General features: G+C 40.6%; 1 protein-coding gene across 10 annotated transcripts in view; it reads right to left on the bottom strand.

The window, feature by feature from the left end:
- Positions 1-24674, bottom strand: part of LAMA2 (laminin subunit alpha 2) — a 453343-nt gene that overhangs the window by 205103 nt on the left and 223566 nt on the right. For all 10 annotated transcript variants that reach the window (XM_083731000.1, XM_083731002.1, XM_083731004.1 and 7 more), the window contains exons 6-12: positions 22756-22845; positions 17709-17826; positions 16622-16800; positions 16082-16181; positions 13106-13266; positions 7980-8120; positions 3383-3556 (exon numbers count right to left, since the gene is read on the bottom strand). In XM_083731000.1, coding sequence (XP_083587126.1) covers positions 3383-3556; positions 7980-8120; positions 13106-13266; positions 16082-16181; positions 16622-16800; positions 17709-17826; positions 22756-22845 — 963 coding nt within the window. The remainder of the gene's footprint in view (positions 1-3382; positions 3557-7979; positions 8121-13105; positions 13267-16081; positions 16182-16621; positions 16801-17708; positions 17827-22755; positions 22846-24674) is intronic.

Here is a 24674-nt window from a genome sequence, read left to right as displayed (position 1 = left end):
CTTGATGATTCCCAACATTAGGTATAGCAATAATGGAAGAGGAGGTGTCGGAAAAATGGACGGTAAGGTCACAAGCTACTGTATATTGAAAACTTATTCTGTGCTACCTTAGGCAGCAAGTCTCAGAAAACCACACATACAATGGAGATTGTATTTGAAGCACTGCAAGCAAACATCATCTAGAAAAGCTGGTTTAATCCAGTTTCAGCTATTTAGAGAAACGTTTTATTGAGTTTACAAATAATAACCCTCAATATTCCATTTCCATAGCAATGCACTAAATCACCCCAGCTAAGTATGTCATCATGGCTATAATTTACATGATGCAACATGACAGTTAAGATGTACTATGGTAATTTGTGAGTGCTTTCAGTATTACTGTAGTATCAAAAATTTATATGGTTCAGTTATTAAGGCAAATTGTTTCATTCATACAGTGATGTCTGACAGTAAACCATAAAGTCCTTCCAAATTACAAGTGGGGAAAAATGCCTTCCATGTTCAGACAAATTACACACATTCTTTCCATTATTTTGCTTCATAAGTGGGAAAAGATATCTGCAAAGTATCTGCCAAAAGCACAGGAAATGTTCATTGCCTAAGAGCAAGCAGAACGGACCCTGCTCATACCAGACTTGAGTCTCCTTAACAATCTATAGTCTTGAACAGTATGTCCATATTCTTTCAAAGAGATGCAGCTTAATCTTTACTTGCTCACTTACCTTCTGTTACACAGATTTCCAAGCAAGCGGAAAATGCTAAGCAGTGAAGCCTGGTGAAAGTAGCCTGGGATATCTTCACAAAGTTTCAAATAAACTATACCACAAACAAGACAGTGCAAGACTAAACATATCAAAAGCTCCTGCTTGTTTTACAGCTATTCAGATTCCAGGCTTTTTCAGTACCACGACCTTTCAGTACCACGACCAATTTTTCATGTGCTAGCTGCCACAGTTCACACAAGAGTACTCTAATATGTACACCAATATTGTATTCTTAGGCATAAAATGTCTATGTTATGATTTAAAACCCTAATACAAAAACACAGTAACCTGACAAGGGTGGTACTGGTGGGAAAAGTGCCTTCATAGCTCAGTGGCAGAGCACATGACTGGCAGAAGTACCAGATTTAATCCTCAGCATTTCTAGTCCAAAGGATCAGTTGGCAGATGAAATTAAGAGGTCCTGCCTGGAGATCCACTGCCATCGGAATAGACAATTACTGGGGTAGATTGACCAATGGTATGGCTCAATCTGAGGAAACTTCATAAACTTCCATAAGATGTATGGAAGTGAGAGCTGGGCCATAAAGAAGGCTGCTCGCCGAAGAATTGATGCTTTTGAATTATGGTGCTGGAGGAGACTCTTGAGAGTCCCATGGACTGCAAGAAGATCAAACCTAGCCATTCTTAAGGAAATCAGCCCTGAGTACTCACTGGAAGGACAGATCCTGAAGCTGAGGCTCCAATACTTTGGCCACCTCACGAGAAGAGAAGACTCCCTGGAAAAGACCCTGATGTTGGGAAAGATTGAGGGCACAAGGAGAAGGGGACGAGAGAGGACGAGATGGTTGGACAGTGTTCTCGAAGCTACAAGCATGCGTCTGCCCAAACTGTGGGAGGCAGTGGAAGACAGGAGTGCCTGGCGTGCTCTGGTCCATGGGGTCACAAAGAGTCGGACACGACTAAACGACTAAACAACAACAAATGGCTCAATCTGAGGAAACTTCATAAGCCACTTTGAAATCAGTGAGTGGGGCCTTGGCTTCACTTAAAGCAGTGGTGGTGAACCTTTGGCCCTCCAGCTGTTGCTGAACTACAATTCCCATCACCTGGTCACTGGCCATGTTTGCTGAGGCTGTTAAGGGTTGTAGTTCAGCAACAGTCAGAGGGCCGAATTCCCCCATCCTTGACTGATTAATTAATATGCAATTAAGTTTTCTGAGCAACAAAGTAAGTTCTAGTCTTCTGCAGGTGCCTATGTTTCTGCAAACATATTATTATTTATACTATAGATTCAGTCAAGCAACAGACCCCACAAGAAGGTTGAGAGCAAGCCTGGGTGACTTGCATTTTCATTCTTGCTCTATATTGTTTTTTTAAATATGCCCTGGGGAGCACTCCATGATTTCCTAATACACAGATATCTCCCTCATTTTCCGCCTTCTCGCGATATCTGGATTTTGCTGCTTATTTGGAATATTTGAAGAAAACGAGATTGCCTATGTTCGTAGAATGTGTGAGTTATCTGCTGAACTTGCAGGAATTGTTTACAATTCCCCGCCATTCATAACATATGATGGGTATATCCTTTTAACATGAGTGGGAAGAGTAATCCTATTTCATGGAAACTTGCCAACTCCTAAATGTTAAGCAGATGTGTGTCAAGAAGAAATTCTCCACATGTGTGGATTATCCTGCCACTGTAGCAGCATGGTGAGGAAAGTCTCACCTCCAAGAAATACCCCTATTAAAAGGATCAAAAGCTCACTGAAGGTCAAAAGTTGGCATTCCAGGGAACCATGTATGCCTCCTCAAATCCAGTGGGGTTTTAAGTTGTGGGTTGTTCTTTTTTAAAAAGTAGCAGTCTTCTGAGCCACATGGCAAGTAACTTTTGAAAAATCGGGAGTGGCTGGAACTTAAACCATAATATCATTTACCCGAGGACTATCTGTGCCTTTAGGCCACTGTACATGTCAGGTGCAAGCGAACTACCTGGATTTGTTTGCCTGTTGTACCACACCGTTGTGGTTTTATAAGTTGGTGCAGCCAGAAGTGGAGCTATATATCCCAGAGATATAGGACCTTTGAAGATGGGTCAGCTTGTAAGCAACTGTGTGGTTTTAAACACGGCAATGAGGCTTGTAAACATTTTAGCAGCACACCATCTCTGGAATCCCAAGGTATAGCTCCCGGCACTCAAGTTTCCCACTAAGCAATACACATTTTTTCCCCTAGCACACCCCCTCAACATCTGATCTGCTGTCAGCATCTGTGTAAACTAAGTGGGAAAGAACCAGTGAAATGTGAAGGTGTGGTAAGGCAGATAAGACTGCTTGAAAGAAACACATGTTACTCGCACAGAATAGACCACCAGCCAATTTATCCTAGAAATAATACTGCAAATTATCTGAGCTTTCCTAGCACCTGACACCCAAAGCTGCCAGGAGGCCCTGGGAGCAGCAGCGCTTTGCTTAGCTTACTTACCCTTTGCCTTGTGTCTCACGGGGATTCTCTGTATGCCTATGTCAGTTGCTTTCAGCAAGCAATTTTGCTGGTCAAATATCTACCCCGCAAATGCAAACTAAAAGAAAAATAATTGCTTACATCTTTCGCTATTAATAAATCAAATTAACACCCAGGCAAAGACCATCTGCACTTACTTTGTTGCCCAAATAAGGACTGGGTGCACTCCAATAATAAATCTCCTGCAAAGCAGTCCTCGCAGCCACGTTGCTGATGCTAAGTTGCTGAGGTCCATCAAAGCTGTCCTGCTGAGGAGTCACTCTAGCGCGACCAGCTACATCTGTCAGGTGCCAGCCATTCATGTCCATGATCTATGGTGACAAAAGAAAATACCTACTAATATCCACATACTGAAACCTACAAAATCTATATTCCTTCCTTGTTTCTTTTTATTTTCCTATTCATAATTTAAATAGGTTTCCATTTAGCACAGAAGCAGAGAGTTTGCCATATTGCATAAAATTATGAATAGAGTTCCCTTCTTTCCATATTCAGTGAAATCAAGAGGAGCATAAGTTTTAGAATCATTTATTTAAAGTCATGATTGGTTCTCTTCAAAGAGTTTTTAATTCTTATGAGTTCAAAGGGCTCACTCCACACACACCCCATTTGAAGCTGGTAACAAATTATGAATGAATACTGCAGAATGTATTCCTTAACTGTAATTCTGCATGTGCCAACTTCATGAGAAAGGTAGTCAAATTATATTTAATGCATTGCACTGAACAACATATTAGATGCACCTCCTTATCATAAAATTAGGCAGCCTCTATAAAAGAATTTTCAGACCATGAGTATGTATAGCATAGGGAAGGAGAATGTATCACCTTGCAACAGAAGGATTTGCAAGACAAACTTCTTAACAAGGAAATTTTAAGAAGAGCTGGAAGGTGAGCAGCTTCTTAGGGAGCTGCATGCACTTGGAGGTGGGCCACTCAGACCAGAATCTTGGCTGCAATCATGGCGTCCAGTGAAGAAAAGAAGGAAGGAATGAGCCCCCACAATAAAATGAGACAAGACTTCAGAGCTGCACTGAAAGCAATACTTTAAGATCCAGAATGTTTCAAATGTAAAGACTCTTCTTCAGGGCAACTGGCATTCTCTTCAAAGGATACCCAGAAGTCTCTTCAATGGTAGCTAAGAGAAGCTGATTTCTCTCAAGTTCCAGGATTGAGAAAGAGGGAGCAATCATAACCATCTGATTTTATTTATTAAAATAGTTATATCCCACCCTTCTGATGCAAAAGCACCATTCAGGACATCTTGCACCTGAAATATCTCCCTCCAGTGTCAGAAAGGGTAGGTTAAAAACACTTTCCACTTGCTAGATTGGAAACCTTTGGTACAGCGAGGAAAAGGCTTAGAAAAGCCCAGCTGTAGTTCATTGGATGGGGTTTGATACAGGGCTCTTGGGGGCCAATATTACCTAGTCCTTTCTCTATATTAGAGGTATTCCTAAATGGAATGAGGACAGCTCCCCATGTCATGTGAAGGGTGTCTGTGACCAGGGAACCCACCCATTAAAAACTTTCTGCCTGGCTGGCTCACCCCTCTATGTGGTTGAAACTCAGTCATCATGCCCTAGTCCAGCTATCTCTGGATTTGTTAATATTTCCTCCTGAGTTGAGGAGGACTCTAAGCACGATAGGAATGAGTGCCTGCTCTGCACTTTTTAAGCAAGGTAGGCTGGGTTTAAAACCTATTCCCTGGCTAGAATCATAATGAGAGGGCTATGGTAGCTACTCCTATCCCTTTGCCCCCCAAACAGCAAGGGATGCAGAACCCTGTCTGTATCACAGGGGAGAGCATCTGTGATCTCCAATCCAGTAATGAGATGAGCAAGGGTTAGATCTATTCCAACCCTTGATAATATTTACCACCTGGTGTAGGTTTTATAATTAGATTGGAGGAGGCTTCCCTTCTTGGGATGTAAAACTCCACCTGCATTGGAGGCGAAAAGGTCTGCGATGCAGCAAGTCCGTAGTTCACACACTATGCTATAGAAATGCAATTGGGACCCAAGGCAGCGGTCTATCTAAAAAACTACTGTCTCACATCCTAATGTTACTATCATCTTTCAAGAGGTGCCATAAGCTTAGGAGTGAATTGTGGAAGCCATGCCTGCTTCTGAACTCAACTCCAAACAGAATGCTATCGTTTCACTCCCTGCTTTCAAACTCCATGGAGCAGAACAAAGTAATTCCTGCTATCCTTAGCTCACAGCCCTGATATTTAGAGATGGGCAAGCACACTACTGCTTGTTCAAAAAATAAACTGGGCTTCAGCAGCTCATTGCCTCCCTCTGATTCTCGAAGCTTGCTCTGCTTCCTTGCCTGTGCTTCAACAACAACATAACTTATCTAGGAGGAAGAATATCAGAGGGCAGTAGAATGAGATAGAAAGCAGAAGACAGGAGAGAGGGACAGGAGACACCCTATTAAGGTCTTCTCTTTGGCTGCACATGACATATTCCAAACTATAAGTCACATGATCCTGGGCAGGAAATGATGCATGGAGGGCATAATTTGGACCTGAAGGGGCCCGCAGTGTTCCTCATGAACTGACAGGAAATAATGTGTAGGACATATAAATTGACTGCAGGACCTCTCCTGCCTGTGCCTCCTTTTCCCAAGTTAAGGATAGTTTGGGGAGGGGGAAAGACTGTCAGGAAAGGTAGGGGGGGTGTTGCAGGTCCTGAGCCTCGGTTTAAGCATAAAAAGGTAAAGGTAAAGGTACCCCTGCCCGTACGGGCCAGTCGTGTCCGACTCTGGGGTTGCATGCTCATCTTGCTTAAGAGGCCGGGAGCTTTAAGCATAGCTCAGCTCAAAGACAGGTGGACCCAGCTCAAAAGGGCACCAGTCAATTCAAGCCAGGGCCCTTACATTTTCAACCACCCTCTATTGCATTTCACACTCACCTCATCCCTGCAGATATTGCAATTAGTGGGGAACACTATTAAAAGATGAACAAGCTATTTTCTTTCTGTTTACCAAAATCATGAAACAGACAATTTCCCAAAAAGGGAAAATGGTGGGGTTGTTTTTTTTTACTCCTCTAAAATAAAATACAATTGTGAAACATCTCACAATGCCTCAGCTATCAAAGTAGCTTTGTGTGTCATATGTTGTGCACCCCTGCTGTAAGGAGCTCAGAAGTCTCCTTCAGCACAAAAGAATATAATAGGAGTTTAGCAGACTATCAGATACAGGTCCAACTGTTTAACAGTCCCTTCTCAGTTTTCTTGCTCAACATAATATCAAACATCAATTCATATTTAAGAAGAGCACATGGGATGCCCTGGGAAACCTCTGACATTATGGAATTCCCAGGCAAATTGTAAATATGCAGGCAAGCTCAAGGCTGATCGCTTTCGGGTGAGTGGATACCATCAGAGTTGTGAAACGGCTCAGCTGCGAGCTGAAACAGATCCTGGTTACAGAGTTCACCCAGCAGGCATCTCATATCACACACATACAAAACAAAATTACAACACATAGCTACTTAAACCAAAATAGTTCCCTCTCCAAGCCCAATCAAGCTGGAGAATTGCTATTTCAAAGTAGTGGAACCCACAAGATGGAGACACTGAATTTCAGCTGAGTTATAAACAAATAGATAGGTAGGTGAATAGATAGATCATCTGCACAACTTATGTGTGGTTTAAAACTTACCACATGATCATGGAGAGGTGATGGCCTCAAGCCTCCAACCATGCACTTTAACCCCAGTGGGCTGCAGGGTGATAAACACACTAGGCATTCCCCACACAGTTACAGGTACTATGGGATATTCTTTGATAAAGAGCACCTACCCATCTTTATCGCATGCTCATTTCTCCCATTTGCTGAGTCCAGATGTTTACGATGCCTCCTAAACAAATGTGCTCTAAGTTTGTTTTGAAGTCATCCAGCCCAATGACAGCAAGGCACAGTTCTCCAAGTCATGCCAGAAGTTTTCCATAGTTCTTAGCTTTCAGTGGAGAAACATGGTATCCTTCACATGCTTCAGTATGAGTTAGTCACTATGATACACTGAAAGCTACAAGCATGGTGTGGATGGTTTCAGATACGCATCCAGTCGGGAGGGAAATATAACTGAATTTCATCTCAGGCTAAAATCCTGAAACTTGAGAGGCTTCAAGATTCTTTTCCCCCAGTGGGGGAGGGCAGGGAGAACATTAAATTTACGAAGTCCCCCCCCCTTAATGCTTCTCAAAATCAGGGTGTGTGGGGGTGTTTTTTTTATGAATGACGTTATCCTCTTAAAGAATGTTTCAACAACATATCCAAAAGTAATAGATAACTATCTCAAGAAGATATTTCACATTAAACTTGCTGCTATCCTGTGTGAGACAACAGGTATATTTGTTCCCATTCCAGAGAATTTTAAGCCTCTCTCTGATCTGTCTATTAGATGGAGAGCGTAAGAGCTCTCTCACACTTCCCCAGTTCCTCTCTCACACTTTTCTCATCTGCACCTAAAGAGCAATTTCCCTAAATGATTTTGCTTGCATTTTTCTTTGGGGCATAGATTCTAGAACTGCTCTCCAGTGTAAAAATAACAAGTAATGTATTGTTTTATTCTTGAATTTAAAATATAGCTATGAAGTATAAACACTTTACAAAGCTGGTTTCAATTAATAACATTTAAGGGGGGGGGGGAAGATATGCTGGTATTAATAACATTTAAAAAGGGAGATACATTGGAAGGGTGTACACATTTATTCTAGCTTACAGTGTGGTAGGTCCAACGAGAGCCCACACAGTCGTTTGATATTCCTGAACAGAAGCACGCTTCACAGCCCTGGGGGTTGTCTTGCTGCAGGTTAAAGAAGCCACGTTTGCAACGATCACAATTTTCTCCTTCAACATTGGCCTGCAAATGTACATGGGAATATTAGTTAGGTTTGTTTGAAAGTTTTCAGAAATCACTTTTCCTCCAAAGATGCTCAGGGTGATATACAACAAACTTAAAATGTATAAAACATCAATAAAAACCATGTAAAGACTAGTTACAGATAGGTAGCCGTGTTCATGTAAAGACTAAACCATTTAATACGAAATAATTAAGATCTAGACACAAAGTTGCTGAGCCTTGCCTTTGGCTAATTTAAAGTAGATTCATCAAAAAAATACATACTCCTTACAATACATTGAACCACATATACACTTTTAGCTCTGCCGAGCTTGCGACTTCCGTCCTTCCCTTCAGCGAGTATCCCTTTTCATCTCCAATTGCATATTTTGATTTTCTACCTGTATTGTAAAAATGATCGTGTAAAGAATAATAAAACATTATTGGTAAAAAATAAAAAATACTTACAGAGCACAGCTTTGTATTCAAAGGGCTGTCAGAAGACAGCCCTCTATTTGCTGGCACCCTCTGTTTGGAGGGCTATCTGGTCCAAAACTGGTTTAAAGAGAAGGAGCCCTAAGAAGGGAGTGCCTAGGCCTTTACGTTGCCTATCAACAACTAGTACCCAAACAACAGTCTGAACAGGCACACAGGTAACCTGGTCTTCCCCACTATAGTGGGGGTTGTATTTCTATTAAAGTTATAGTGATGATTTCTCCAAATGCATCAATACATGTACATTTGCATACACAAAATTTATGCTGTTTTCTTTTTTTGCTTCTTTTTTGTTAATGTGTTTATTCCTTTTCAGTAATGTTAAGTGGGTACACTGCCCCTTTCCAAATTGTGTTGCATTTGCGATAATACTGTTCCATTTGTTACTTTGCAGATTGCCAAGAAAAGGAAACATTTGGCCAGCTGCCTTGCTCTGTTTTAGTTATGCATATCTACTGCAAATGGCAGGTGTGTGTAGTCTGGATTAAAGATTATGCTCCATTTGCTGTTAGGCAGAGTCCTACTCCTCTGATATATAATAATCATCTGATGAGTATTCTGAATGTGTCTACTGCAATTGAAGGGAGTGGGCAGGGGGTGCATTGACAGTTGGAAGGCAACGCCCGGAGAGCAGGAGGAGAAATGCATCTGGAGCAAATAAGATATGCAGGCTTGACTGATAAGCGAAAGGAGTGCACTGCCAAAATGCTCTGGCAACACCCAATGAGGCCATAAGGCAAAGGGGGGAATATGATATGATATGTTACTGGTGGTGGGGTGGTTGGGAGGTGCTGCTAGGGTATAAAAACTGCTTGCTTACGTGTTTTAGACCCCCCCAGCCTTTGGAAATAATTCCGCTCTGGCCTCTGCGCAGATCACAATAAACTTTTTCTCCGAAGGAACTGAATCCCTGGTGCTTCTTTGTCACCTCTGCGTCCTGGGTAAGCGGGCAAATGGATCCCAAGTAATTAAGGCTTCACAATTAACTGGAATCCAAGTGCCACATTGTCCTTTTACTAGTAAAAGGTCAGAGTGTCTAAAAGTTCATTACTTGCTTGCACTACAATAAGTGTAGAGATTGTATGAAGTGCTGTGTTCCATGGACAAATATGTTTGACCATAGACCTGCAGAGGCTGTTGGTTTCATAGAAACTGGGCCCACTCATGAGGCAAGGTGAGGTGACCACTTCAAAGGACAGGATCCAGAGGGGCAGCCGATCCCAATATCTTCATTTACCTCGTCTTCCCTGATGGGGAGGGAGACACCATTTTGTGGTTCACCGCAAATGGCAAAACATTCCCTAGATGGAAATGATGGCTAGCCTATTACGGCCAGTATCATGCTAGCAATAGTTTACTCATACATGCCCAATGAAAGTTACTTGCTTCCCTTGCAGCCAAAGATATAGAATTAACATGAAGAAAAGGGTTTAAAATAGTTTTGGAGTTCTAGGATACCTTAGAAAAGAAAAGCCGTTGAGAAAGAAGAAAAGAAAATGAAAGTCTTTAAGATCAAAAAGAGAAAATATGAGGGCAGATGTTAAATACAGATTTCATTACTATGAGCCTACTAATCTTATATCCAGAAAATCCTTTTCATATATCCCTTGACGGAAGTGCCAGCAAACATCACCAACTTTCTGTAGACTTCCAGGACAGAGATTTATTTCCAGAGTTTCATTCAGGAAGCAAAGCAACAGGATGTGAACCTTAATACCTTTGGGTGAAAGTTTTAGAAGTCACTCTGAGGATATGGCCTAAAAGTGAGTTTTGCTCATGTGAACTGGATCTGTTCTGGTTATGATACTATCTTGGAGTCAGGCTAGGGAAAGAAGCAGCAAAGCTAACATCGATTTGATTTGCAAAAAGAAAAAGAAGTGGGGGAAGATAAACCAAAAGCAGAGGGCTCAGTTAATCTCAATTGTTTGTTGTGGGTAGGCAATTAATAAATAATTAAGAGTACCGAGTGGAAAACAGCTACCCTGCCCTCCTGAAAATGTAAGATTGTTTCTCCCAGTTTATTAGGTAGTGGGCGAAGGTGGGCAGGGGTTACACCAACTCAAATCGTTCTCTATAGATGAATACAATATGAACAGTGGCTCATTTAATGTAGAACATTAAGTGCCTCCTCCTTCTGCTCCTTTACATGTTACTGCTTGAATTTCATCACACTTTGAAGCTAAGGAACAAAGGAGGTTGCACAAAGGAAGTGGCAAGTGCACACATTTTCCAAGGAGAATTTTTTGTACATGTGACCACTTTGTTTTCCAGCTCTGTCCTATTTTCAAGGGGCAGTAAGAGGAATTTCACAAGAGCTTTGAAATACAATGCATAATAGGGTAAAAGGGACCACAACCACCTACTTTGCTCTCTGACCATGACTGCCCCACTTATCGGTCCGCTTGACAGCGTTGACCATAATAGTGGAATAGGACTACATGCTTCTTCCCATGTAATCATTTCCTGATTTTGAGGGTTAACTAAGGAACATTCAGACATGCATGATATCTCTCCTAACAGCTTGTCAGTCTAGTTCACATTCTATCAGAGGTAAAGGTAAAGGGACCCCTGACCATTAGGTCCAGTTGTGACCGACTCTGGGGTTGCGGCACTCATCTCGCTTTATTGGCCGAGGGAGCCAGCGTACAGCTTCCGGGTCATGTGGCCAGCATGACTAAGCCGCTTCTGGCGAACCAGAGCAGTGCACGGAAACGCTGTTTACCTTCCCGCTGGAGCGGTACCTATTTATCTACTTGCACTTTGATGTGCTTTCAAACTGCTAGGTTGGCAGGAACAGGGACCGAGCAACGGGAGTTCACCCCGTTGTGGGGATTCAAACCGCCAACCTTCTGATCAGCAAGCCCTAGGCTCTGTGTTTTAACCCACAGCGCCACCCGCATCCCTGTGTTCAATACAGTTGGTTCTTAAGCAGGTTGTGGATAAGGCTGGAAAATAATTTACATTTGGTTGGTTCTTAAGCAGGTTGTGTTCTATATTTTCCACAAGCATTTTGTTTTCAGTTTACATTGTGTCTGCAAGTTCTCTTTCCCCTCCTTTGACAGTAAACGTGTCACAGACTTTGAGGTTGACCTTGTGCAGTGGTTGTTCAAAACATCTGGCTTTGGTAGCAGCAGAACTGTAAATCTTCATGGACCCATGACTGTCGCCTCTGGAGTTAAAGGTAATGGGCAGTGGGAGCATGAAGGCACCGCTGTGGCAGACAGAGACACATACATAACTGGAATACTTTACAACATCTTCTCTTGTGATCTGGAAGTCTCAGAGACTGAAAATACTGAAGCTAGAGGGAAGGTTGTACAGTTCTGCATCAGCAGACAATGAAATGGAAGGAAGACTTGTGCAAAATAAACCAATTGTAGTGGAACAAAAAATACTGGAAGAAAGTGCGACTCAATGTTGGAACAGATTGAGGCATGTTCCTACATCTCTAGTGAAAGCTACAGTCCCAAGATAATAGCTTGCTAACCTAAAATAACTTGTGAATCTTAAGATGTCACACTCCTGAGAATGGTGAGGATCAAGCTACATAGGAAGACATGTAGGTTCCACCAACCCACTTACTTCTGTATCTTCCTCCGGGGAAAATTGTGGTGTGGCATCAACATATACATTAACCTAAGCTGCAAACAAACAAGCAGAGTAGGGGGCAGGGAAACATTCATAGGAAGACATAATGCCACATACTTTTCAACATCTGAGAAAGGATATGTGGGCTGGTAGTACCTGCACATGTTACCATAATGTATATTTATGTGAATGAGAACATATGTATGATTTCACTCAGAATAATTTCTGGTTCATGTATCAATATTTTACAGGCAAGGTAGTTTAAAGTGTCAGCAAAAGCAACCCTAACTTGTATACTTTTAGATTTATCTTGCTTGCTCAGAATCATTGTTTCCACCATGTCATGCTGCCTCGGCACTGTTATTTTCTCTGTCCTTGATCCTATCCAATCAGAGATCATGTAATAAACATGACACTTTGACAGCACAATGTAGCCAATCAGATTTGGCTGTGTGACGAGGTCCATCCTATTGCCCTCATTCTGAAGCAGGAAAGGGAGATTAAGTACTGCTGCCAAATTAAACCAAAACTGCAAAGGTTATTTGTGTGCTTCATTTAAAAAGAAATACCTAAGGGTCTCTAAGTTGTTGTTGTCAACACAGATCCCCCCCCCCCGCACCATAAAGAAACATAATTTTAAATAGCAATTTACTATCTGTATAGCTCTATGTCTGTGTGTGCATGTGTGAGACTGTTTTAGCAAAGGCACTTTGCGGCTCCAATTCCCATTCACTATTCAAGATTAAGAGATCACATTCACATCAGAAATACTTCAAGGTTGGGGGTCATGCTTGTTTGACACTCAGGCACTGCCAGAGGGACTTACAGGAGAAAAAAAATAGATGAAGGCAAAGCTTCTTATCGTTGTTAGCACAGAAGAAAAGTTTATACTTGCTGAAAGAAAGAGAGGTTGTAATCCATACCTTGCACCTGCAGGGTCCTTCACAAGGGTCATCATTTAAGCTGCCATCCAGAGAGCAGTTGCAGGGCTGACAGTAAGGAAATCCCTTGTAACCCAATGCACACCGATCACACCTTTCTCCTCCAAAGCCACGTTTACAGTGACAGAAGCCAGGAAACTGGTCTGTAGCAAAAGCAAGCAAACACCAAGCTCAGCTAGATGCTTATTAACATAAACTCAGTGAGTTAAGCAGACAGGCAAGGAGAGGTTAAGTAACACTCATGTATTTAATTAAAACAACTCAGACTAATAAAGGCACAGTAAGGCCACTGTCCGCTAGGATCCAGATCTTGTGAGAACTTACAGCCCAGGAGGCTGTGATCGCCACCAACATAGATGGTTTTACAATATGATTGGACAAATTCATGGAGGAGACTGCTATCAATGGCTACTAGCCATGATGACTATGCTCTGCCTCCACAACTGGAGGCAGTAATATTTCCCAATTGCAGTTCCTGGAGACCACAGGAGAGGACAGTGCTCTTTTGCTCAGACCCTGCTTCAGGGTTTCCTTGAAAAAACAGGATGCTAGATGGGCTACTGGCCTGATCCAGGAGGCTCTTCTTGTTGGTGCAAATGGAAAATATATAGAAAAGAGAATTCACTGCATGCCAAGATCCAGGTTTGGAACAAGTACTCTTAGGTGAGAAAACTCCAGCAGAGATTTAAAAGCACAAAGTGTGCAGCAAAGTAAAGCATGGAAATATAGGCCGTTGGACCTTTAATACTTGCTCTTCCAAAGTTTTCCTCTTCCCCTAGCACAAAAAAGACTACAGGTTTGGTGAGTTTAAAATGGTTTACTTACTAACTTTCCAAAAATCAGAATCATGTGCTTTTTCCACACAGCATTCAGAAAAAGTTGCACAGGCAGTAAAACTTGGCTTAGTTACAAAGTAGTGAAAGTTTCTAAATTATTGGTATAGGAACTCAAGAGTGGCTTGTGAGAGCCATTTGTTCTGGACTGGAGCAACAAGCTCAAACCTCTTTACATTTGGAGTTATGCAGGTAGATTGGAGGTTGAACAATAACTTCGATTACCTATTTCCTCCCACAGTGAGGAAATGAAGTAGACAAAGCTAAGCCTACAAAGCATTTTTAAAGGAATAAAACTTCCAAAATTTGATTATTAATAATTGTCAATCCAAAAAGAAGAACTTTTAAAATGTCAAGTGGTTTTGTTGAGAAGTATTTTTAAGTCCACTGAAATTTTTAAAATGTGGATTGTAACAAAAGGAGCTGGAACACAGTTAGCCAACCTGAATACTTTAGGATTGATGAACATTCAACAAAGGTATCTGAAAAACTTAGGGAGATAAATCTAACAGATTCATCTACAAGACCAGCTCCTGGTCAGTTGGTAGGCACCAAGTTCTGGTAAATATTATAGTGCTTGGCTTACTTTAACAATGCTAGTACAGCAGGTAATTGTACCAGCACAGAAATACTGCTATAATGTGACCAGAGAATAAATTGTTAACATTATAGCTGTATCCAATAATCCTTTGCTTCAGTGTGCCAGAAAGACAAGATGTGTAAGCTTTAAGTTTGGAGAGAATCGCTCATTATCATCCTTTCCCATTATACTCCTAGGATTAGTGCATTTTTATTCTTGCTTGGGTTGACAGATACCTTAGAAGCAGGTTTGCATTTTACTCCAAATAAACATTTCTTTCCATACAGAAAACAGCCAGCACCAACAAAGTCAATTTCAGTATACCTAATGTGCATTCATACTGATTTGCAAATATATAGAGAAAATCCATTGGGGAAAATAAATATGCTTTTCACCCTTTCCTTCAAACAAGCACCATCTTTCCCCAGCTTACATAGATTAAAGAACTATTTTTTTTGGGGGGGGGCTTTACAGTGTATGGACACCAAGCATTTTTCCTGACTTCGCAGCAGCAGATTGTAAGAGCGACTCATTATTGGGCTCAATACACAGTTTTCTTCATCTGGATAGGTATAATTTATTTTATTTTATTTTTAAAAAGTTCAGCCCGAAGTGAATGTGCTGTAGGCTGCCATCCTATACTCACTTACCTAGGAGGAAGTCCCCTTGAACTCAATGGGGTTTACTTCTGAGGAGCCATGTAACAGGATTTTTATGCAAATTAGATGTGCTAAAGGAGGAGTCTAAGGCAGAGGTTCTAATCTTGCCTTAGAATGAGTTTCATTAAGAAAAACAAAAGGAACTGGCTGCCAGTAATGGAAGAAGAGATACATGCTACATTTCTAACAATCTTTGCTTGCCTGAATGGCTAGGCATGGTAGTCTGGGACCTGCCTGCAGTGAAAGTTTGTTTCTAATGCACACCTTTTCATTCATAGAACTACACCCATAAGCCATTATCATGAAAAGCACAAGCCTAATGTGAGAACTACTTGCACGGGAAGAATCTTCAGAGTCCGCCCTGAAAAGAGAACCTTCCTAATATAAAAATGCCACGCTTTCCCTCTGCAGTACAATTCCTACAGAGAGCAAGGAAATGTCATCATGTCCTGCTGCACTCAGAGCACCAGATCTTTATTCCCCCCCTCACCCCCATGGGCGAACTTTGGCAGGCATGTGGGAAATGATGGGGTACATATCAGTGTGTATTTTTGTACAAATTCTTGAGCAACGCCTTTCCATATACAACAAGAGAGAGAGAAGAAAAACCTGAAGTCCATAGGGAAGAGATTCCTGTTTCCCCAAATGTGCATGTCACAAGATAGAGAATGTAAGACAGAATGGCGGGGGGGTGGGGGATGGAATGATTAGGTCTCCAAGGAAGAACTCTACAAGAAAGTAGGCAAGCAGATTTGAAAAGGTCTCCTGTGAGATGGTATTTCTAAAAGCATTGGGAAAGCGAAGAGAGGTTACTACTTAATGTTCGATTTAACAGTGTGGCATGTAATGTTTAACATGGCGACCCAGTCCAAAAAAAATTTCTCACCTCCTACAGCATGTTTTTCATCCTTGACACATGTACCATCTAGAGAGCCAAGAGTATTGCAATGGCATTGCCGACATGGATTGCGACTAGCTGGGAGCACCTGTGTAAGGAAAGCAGGGGCAACAAGGTTACAGACAAAACAAAAATTATGAAACATAAACCGTTAATTCAAAAGCTTGTCATATTCCTTTCACTGGCAATTGCACTAATATTATTCTTCTCTGGTAAACAACATGCCCCTCCTGATAGGAAAGCGATGTTTATTGGATTGCATCCTGCTTCAATTCAAGCAGAAATACTAGCTGGAAGCCTTGACCTTCCAGTGCAGTCTTTCATATCAACACAGTTTACTTTCATATCCTTGTGAATCTCTCCTTTACCGATTTCCCACTGTGAAAGGCCGCTGGTAGGCTGTCAGAATTAGAATTTAACCTTCCAAAAATGGCAATCAAAACAGCGTCTTTGCCACTTAATAACCTAGCACCTTACGGTGAAAATTATGTCTAGGGCTACAGAAGATAAGAGTGGGTCATACTTTACCCCCTTTGGCCTGAAGTACCCATCAATGCAGGTTTCACAGTTGATGCCTGCTGTGTTTTGTGTGCAATTAATGCACACTCCACCCCCAATGTAATCCCCACGGATATTCAGACTCTGCTTTCTCTCTGCCACAGACTGATCATAGTAACATTCTTCAGCTTTCCCATGACAATTGCAAGCTGAAAAAAGGGGGAAAGTGTATTAGCAAACGTCGCATTGGTGCAGACATATAGAAACAACATTTTACCAGAGATTTAACAACATTCTTTCATCATTTTGACACTTGCGCTCTGTGTATTGAAACAAATAGCATAAATATCTCATCTACAAACAGCTTTTTCTGGTCTTTAAATTAATAAGGGACCACTCACAAATGATGTCAAAGCATTCTTCTGGATATTTCCTTTTCAAATCATTTTGTTAGTAGAGGGACAATGCTTAATGCTTTTTCCAGTCTTTGTACTTTAGGCATGTCAAAGTATCATTTTAAAATCAGTACAGACACATCACTTTTTTCAAGTATATGGGTTGATCATGAAAGCGTTGGATAGAGGAAGGCTATTATTTTTGCAATGCCTTTTTTTACTCCAGTATTAAATCATTACAAACGGTTGGACCCTTTGATAGCTAGTTTCCAGTTCAAAATTATTTACATACAGCATACTTGAAAGACAACATTTTCACCAGGGTTAACTACTAGTAGGTATCATTGTTTTAAATGCAAAGTTATGATTACATTTTTCCCATTGACATTATTGGCACACATAAAACAGCTCTCTGCCTCATTGTTTTTCACCAGTTGTTGAAGACCTTTTATAATGGCAGGCTTTTATCGTATGAAGCAGAGGTGGCCATGCATTTCCCCACCAGCAGACAGCTCACACATAGGTTGAAGCTGAGCTGGCCTGGGATCCATTGCGTCCCAAACTGTGTCCTAAACTGCTCTCTCAACCAGCTCCAGCTGGCATCAGGCCCTATCAGCTCCAGCTGGCATCAGGCCTGACTGCTGTGGCAGACTGGAGCTGGCTTGTCTGGGGTTTTTTTTATCAATGTCATAAACAACATCTAATTGGAGTCTTTCCATTACCTTCACACTCATGCTTTACAAGGAAAGTCCCAGCTCGCCAAGGCTTTTGGTTAAATCCAGGGCAACACCGATCACAACTTTCTCCACATGTGTTGTGTTCACATTGACAGGAAGATCTCTAATTGAGTTGTTTAAAAAGGGAGTAGAAAGGGAAAACATTAGAGCAGCTCAAAAGGAATATCTTAGACAATTGAAAAATGTCAGTCAATGTCTCTTGGTACTCTAGGAAGACGTGATTTGCAGATGTGCTGAGTAGCTAAATGCAGAGAGGAAGGGAAAAGGCCTGGTTTAGATGTCCTGTCAACTTTGATTTGCCAAGAACCAACAGTAACCAGGATGACCTGCTAACTTGCTGGCAGGTGAATCACTGTTGATTACTGGGCAGGAGAGGAACAAGGTGGCAGGGAGGTCAGCATGGAACAAATGCACTGGCAGGACCACCAGATTGATTCTGCTAGTGTGTTTGCACTGCACTGCACTGAACTCCCAACTCCTAATTCCCTTTCTCTCCCAGTAAGTAGCAGAGATATGCATGTTAGGAAGCTAACACAGCAGCTCTGGGGAGCTGCTTCTGATGTTGTCTAATGAGCAGAATTATTTCAGGTCATTTTATTGTAAGAATTTTGTTAAATATTTTGCTCCCTTAAGTTTTAAACAGAAAATTTTAAAGTAAGAGATATGTCCTTGATCAAAATAGCTAATGAATGCCTGGTCTCCTTTAATGCAGTCTTTGGCTTCACTTTAAAGATAGATGTAGCCAATAGAAAGACTCCAAACTGAAGATAGCCATTCAGCTGAAATGTGTCAAACAAGTTTAACTTGGTGATATATGAAGACCTTTTTAGTGAACCAGGATTTGTTTTGTACCAACCCATGAGTAAGACCCATTAAGCATGATGGAAGCAAACTTTAATAGTACTGAACTACACAAATGTTTCAGCTATCTCTATTAATGCTTTTTATCTGATCTGCTGTCTTTTATGCTGCCTTCCATATGGGACAGTTTTATTGTTCTCTGTTTTCATTATTTTGGCATCACATCTATACCCATATAGAGGACGGCATAATTTTGATTGTATCATGTTTGAATGGACATGGGATGGGCAAGTGAGTCTATGTCAGTTTTGCATGTGCTCTTGCATTAGTCTGTTCTGTTTCTTTTCCACATTAATCTGCTAAACAAATATTTAAATAGTATTTAAATACTTAATTAAACAGAGTTTTATCAAAATTCTAAACATATTGGCTTGTAATCAGTGTAGCCAGGAGGCATGTTCTCTGTTGGGTTCCCCCAACCCTATGGTGCAGATTTGGGGATTGTACAGGGCACATGCCGGGGAATAACAGTGGGCAAATTCCCATTGTGCAAGTGGGAGTCTTTGCATTAGCTTCTGCTAGCATAATTGATTGGATGAATATAGTCCATTCAGTGTCAATGTACACATTTCTGAATGTATTTTATCACAACATGTGCATTTCAAAATGTTTCACTGCATTTTTTCTGCATTTTGACACTTTTCTTTTTTTTAGCTAAAAGCATATCACAAAATTGAAAGAAGTGCAAAATCAGAAGGATAATTATGTTCCAAATTGTACATTAGTGTGGGAGGTGTAGATCAGGTCACTTTGCATTGGAATTCACAGAAACATAATACCTCAAGCATCCCTAGATGGGACTTGAGAAGTGAAATGTGACATAGGCTTTTATGCATATGGAGAAATAACAGTATTGGATTTCAATAGCACTGTGAAATATTAAGTGTTGTATTTTTATATATAAATTTTTACAATTGACACCCTAATTTAAATTTACATATTAATACAACCTATGAGCTGCTCTAGTTTAATAGTAGAAAACAGCAAAAAATATCCTTAAATTTGAATCATGCTCTGTGTTTGGAAACCTATACTGTATATAGAATCTTAAATTAGGCATTTATAGTATGTCCAGATTAGAGGTGGAGAACAGGCGAGGTCCCTGCAGACTGGCCCATCTTCAAGAAGGCAAAAAAGAAGACCCAGGTAATTAGCAACATCAATACCAGGAAAGGTCTTGGAACAGATAATTAAGCAGTTGGTCTGTGAATAGTTAGAAAAAGGATGTTGTGATTACTAAGACCCAGAATGGGTTTCTTAAAAACAAGTCCTGACAGATGAATCATTTATATATATATATATATAAATAGAGTGGCAAGATTGGTGGATGAGGGGAATGTTGTGGACATAGTGTATCTTGATTTCAGTAAGGCTTTTGATAAAGACCGTCATGATATTCTTGCTGAGAACCTGGTGAAATGTGGACTGGACAAAGTAATTGTTAGGTGGATTTGTAACTGGTTGATTAACTGATCCCAAAGATCACTCATTAATGGTACCTCTTCATTCTGGAAAAAAGTGATAAGCGGGGTAATGCAGGGTTCTGTCCTGGGCCTGTTGTTGTTCAACATCTTTATAAATGACTTGGATGAAAGCATTGAGTGGATGATCATTTGCAGATGACACCAAACTGGGAGGGGTAGCTAATGCCGCAGAAAACAGAATCAGGATTCAAGATGACCTTAACAGACAGGAGAACAGGGCCAAAACTAACAAACTGAATTTCAATAGGGACAAAAGTAAAGTTCTACTCTTAGGCAGGGAGATCCAGCTGCACAAATATACAATGGGGAACAGCTGTCTTGCCAGTAGCACATGTGAAAAGGATCTAGGGGTTGGGCTAGATGACCCCTGAGGTCCCTTCCAACTCTGTAATTCTAAGATTCTGTGAGAGTTACATTCAGAACAATTATTGGCCATCACTTTTAAATTCTGACATAACTGAAAATTCAATAAAATGCTTTTGTTCATTTATCAGCTTTTTAAAATATGTATGTTTGTTATTGGAATGAAGTGCAAAAGCCATAATTAATTGTTAGGTATTTGATTATTGTTCTTTAAAGCAATTAATTTAACAGAATTTGAAGCTCTAGGCAAAACAAAATACGTTTCAAGGAAACAAGTGACTTTCCAAACCTGCACAATTTGTCACTCAGTTTTGACAACATGCATAGACATCATCACAGTAATAACCATAATTTATTTACAGGCATCTATTAAATGGATAGCATTTATTTTTATAAGGCACAGCATGACAAACATAATGGGATGAACGAAAGGATGGCCACAGGAGTTCATCTAGAGATATTTTGTAAGCATGCTGTCATATTGGCAAAAATTGCAATTCAAGTAAGAATTTTTAAAATGTAGTATTTTGCTGCTGGTGGCTCCTTTGGGAAGAAAATCAGGGTATAAACTTAATAATATAGAAAATTAAATACCTGAAAGTCCATCTCATTCCCTACAGAGTTTGTGTGGTGTTAACATTGGCAACTGGTTGAGGGAGTAATCCTTACCCTAGGTTTGCAGGTATGAGTGACTGAGGATCAGGATCTCCAGCTCAGTTAGTCTATGCTGATTTAACCCCCCAAATCTACCTCAGTCAGAGATATGCTGGCCTAAGTCCCTCATCCCACTCAGCTGTGGCACAACCTTCTGAGCAAAGCCTAGTGGAACGTAAACCAGCATAACATGAAAAGGGGATATTCTCAAGGAGTGATGGGGGCAAGACTGTGGGAGGGGAGAGGGGAGGAGTGAAACTTAGCCTGGATCCTAAACCTGCTCAGCTCAATCACAAGACCTGGCAACCCAACATAAATTAAGCTGGCAAAAAGTGTGGTATAACTCAAGTTCTGTTTTAAAGGCTAGTTTTCCCTCTGCCAGGCTCATTGAATGTTTGGATGTGGCATGCTTTGGTTGCTGTGTTTTAATGTGATGGTTTTATTGCATATTTTAATTATGGGTGCTTATGTTTAAATTATGGGTTGTTTTAGTGTGCATTTTAATTAATAATTAATAAATTTAATTAATAATGTGAACCACCCTGAGACCTCCAGGTATAGGGAGGTATATAAATTCAATCAATCAATCAATTCCAGACATGCTAGAAATGAGTCAGCTCCAGAAAGCTGTGCAGATGATGATGATGATGATGAAAGATCTTTATATTCTATAAACTGCTTAGAACTATCTTGGCATTAAGCTATATATTATACAATAATGCATGCATGCACAGCGTTACACTTCTGGTGTGAGAAATAGATTTTGTGTCCTGTTTATTTTATGTAAATATTCTAGTTATGCTATGTCTTATTTATTTGCTTGTTGTTGTTTTTTTAAAAAGAATGTGATTTTATTTTATTTTTTAAAAAATCTACCAAAAAAGGGACAGCATAACAACTGGTTGGTTCTGTGTATTGACATGCAAGTTGTTTCACACGGTTAAGGAATTAATGTCATTCATTAGTGGTGGCCCAAATATTCTTGACCTCTTTGGGAGGGGTAAAGGCCCAGAGAAAAGTGAAATGACAACCCCTTTGCTGGAACTTTGCCCTTGCAAGTTTCATGGCCAATGGCTGCAAGGGGAGTTGAAAACTTGAATCTATCTACTAACAGTGTTACATGATGACATATTGGTATACTCTGGGGGAATGTGGCTGCTATGAAGAGTTATGCTTATCCTATTCAACCAATATCAAAATATCAGGAGCGATGGCATAAATGACAGTATCTTCAACCACATTGCTAATAATGAGATTTTGAAATATACAATTTTATATAATTTCAATTAAACAATGAATTACAAAACAGATGATAGATAAACCAAGGCTTCAATAATATGCACACATACTGAACCCAACAGAAATAAGAATTTCTTCCAAGCAAGCATGCATAGAATTGAGCTGGAGAAAGCATTCAGTATCTAACCTCTCTAAACATTAGCAATCAAAACCATATATTTAAGGATGGCAGGTGTCGGATAGGGTTGCCATATTTTGAAGAGCCGAGGAAAGGACACATTTACCAATTTCTACTTTTAACTATGAATCACTATGACGACTCTCATTTTAAAAAAGAGGACATATCCTGGAGAAAGAAGATATATGGCAACCCTAGGAGATGCTATGATGATTTCCTTTTTAAGGTTCAAGGAGATTTGCAATATACATACATTTGTAGCTAGATTCAGTGGGCATGCCTTTGCGTGGCCATAGCAAATGCACATTCCTCCAACGGAGATGTCTTTCACAGAATAGTAATACTGCAAATGAATATAAAAATAAATTAATAAATTTCTAACTATATCACAGACTTTAGTTTAAAAAATCCTTTAAGGAAAGTGCACTATGTACAAAAGTAATTAAATTGAAAACAAATCCAATGAAGCACAATTAATATGTTTTAAGTGTAGTATTCAAACAACTGTGAACTTCTAATGGAAATTTGCTTTTTAATATTTTTAACAATTTTGAAATATTTTAAGACATGTGGATAGATTGTATTTCAATTTTCAGTGGGAAATGGGTATGAATAAACTGAAATCTGTGTATCATTTTTTATCATTTTAAAACGGACAAATTAGCTCTTCTTTCCGCCTCTCCTCCAACCCCCTCCCCCATTCAATTCAACCACTATTTAAAACCTTTTCTTATGAGGCTATAATCAATATTATTATTTATAGAGATATTTATGGACATATTTTTTAGCCAATCTTGTGTGCACCCCCACCCCCTAGCTACAGCCCTGCCTATACCCCAGCTGAGACTCACCTTGCTGTAAAAAAAGGTAAATGTATAGGACCCCTGAACAGTTAAGTCCAGTAAAAGGAAACTATGGGGTGCGGTGCTCACCTCCCAGGGGAGCTGGCATTTGTCCACAGACAGCTTTCCAGGTCATGTGGCCAGCATGACTAAACCGCTACTGACACACAGAGGACTGCGACAAGTGTCAGAGCACACGGAAACACTGTTTACCTTCCCGCCACAGCAGTACCTATTTATCTACTTGCACTGGTGTACTTTCGAACTGCTAGGTTGGCAGAAGCTGGGACAGAGGAACGAGAGCTCAGCCCATCACACGGATTTGAACTGCCAACCTTCCAATCGGCAAGCCCTAGAAGCTCAGTGGTTAAGACCACAGCCCCACCACATCCCTTACCTTGCTGTAGAAGCAGGCCTCTCTGTCTGGCACTCTCTCCCCAAGCTACGCCCCTCACTGGCCTTGCTCCCCACTCTCCTTCCATGCTTTACCTAGTAGGAATGGGTTCTTGAACTGTGACAATGCCGCCTGTCTACCCAGATGGGGAGTCGTGTGTGTGTGTGTGTGTGTGTGTGTGTGTGTAGAAACGTTTTCATAGCTGGAATGCAGATCACTGTGCAAAGGTAAAAGTTACATCCACCTTTGTCTCTGGCCCTGCCAACCACTGGAATATTTTCCCAAGAAGATTGCCCATAAGGGAATGTAGTTATGCTGAAAAAGGTTCCCTACCCCAATTGCTATTTTTATAGAAAAAGAGGTCCTGGAACTTAACATGAATGCCTCCCTTGAATGCCTCCTAAAAGTTGTATCTTTGTATGTGTAGGTTGATGCATGAATTGACATAAGCACACAAACAGATGCACACACAGTGTTTCCAAGGGATTGTCACTTTAAAAAGGCGAATTGCACCCAAATGGAGATTACTGCATCAGTTCATTATTAGCTAATTTCATGAAACAATAATTTGTTTGTTTGTTTATAGATTGCCCCAAAACATATACATAGCAGTTAAGTGCATTGTTGAAAACATTCCACCCTACATCACTGGCAGTGGACCACAATGCCACATATATAACCTAATACTCTTGTATTCTGTGTTAATGAATCTGAAATAATTATGAACATTTCGTTCCCTGTAAGCAGGCACAAAACAGGTGGAACACACTCTCGTTCTTTCAATCTGAACTGTATTCACTTGTATTGACACTGCTGTTCTATGCAGGTGAAAACTGAAATACTGGTTGGGATCTAATGGATTACTTTAGTTTCAAAATGGGCTTCCATATACTCAGTGGAACTTTGGACCCTTTCTCATTGAACAGCTGGCCCCCA

This window comes from Podarcis gaigeae, assembly GCF_964106915.1.
Source record: "Podarcis gaigeae genome assembly, chromosome: 3".
In the NCBI taxonomy this organism is placed as follows: Eukaryota; Metazoa; Chordata; class Lepidosauria; order Squamata; family Lacertidae; genus Podarcis; species Podarcis gaigeae.
The sequence above is the reverse complement of the archived record's forward strand: the minus strand, read 5'-3'. Positions and strand labels throughout refer to the sequence as shown.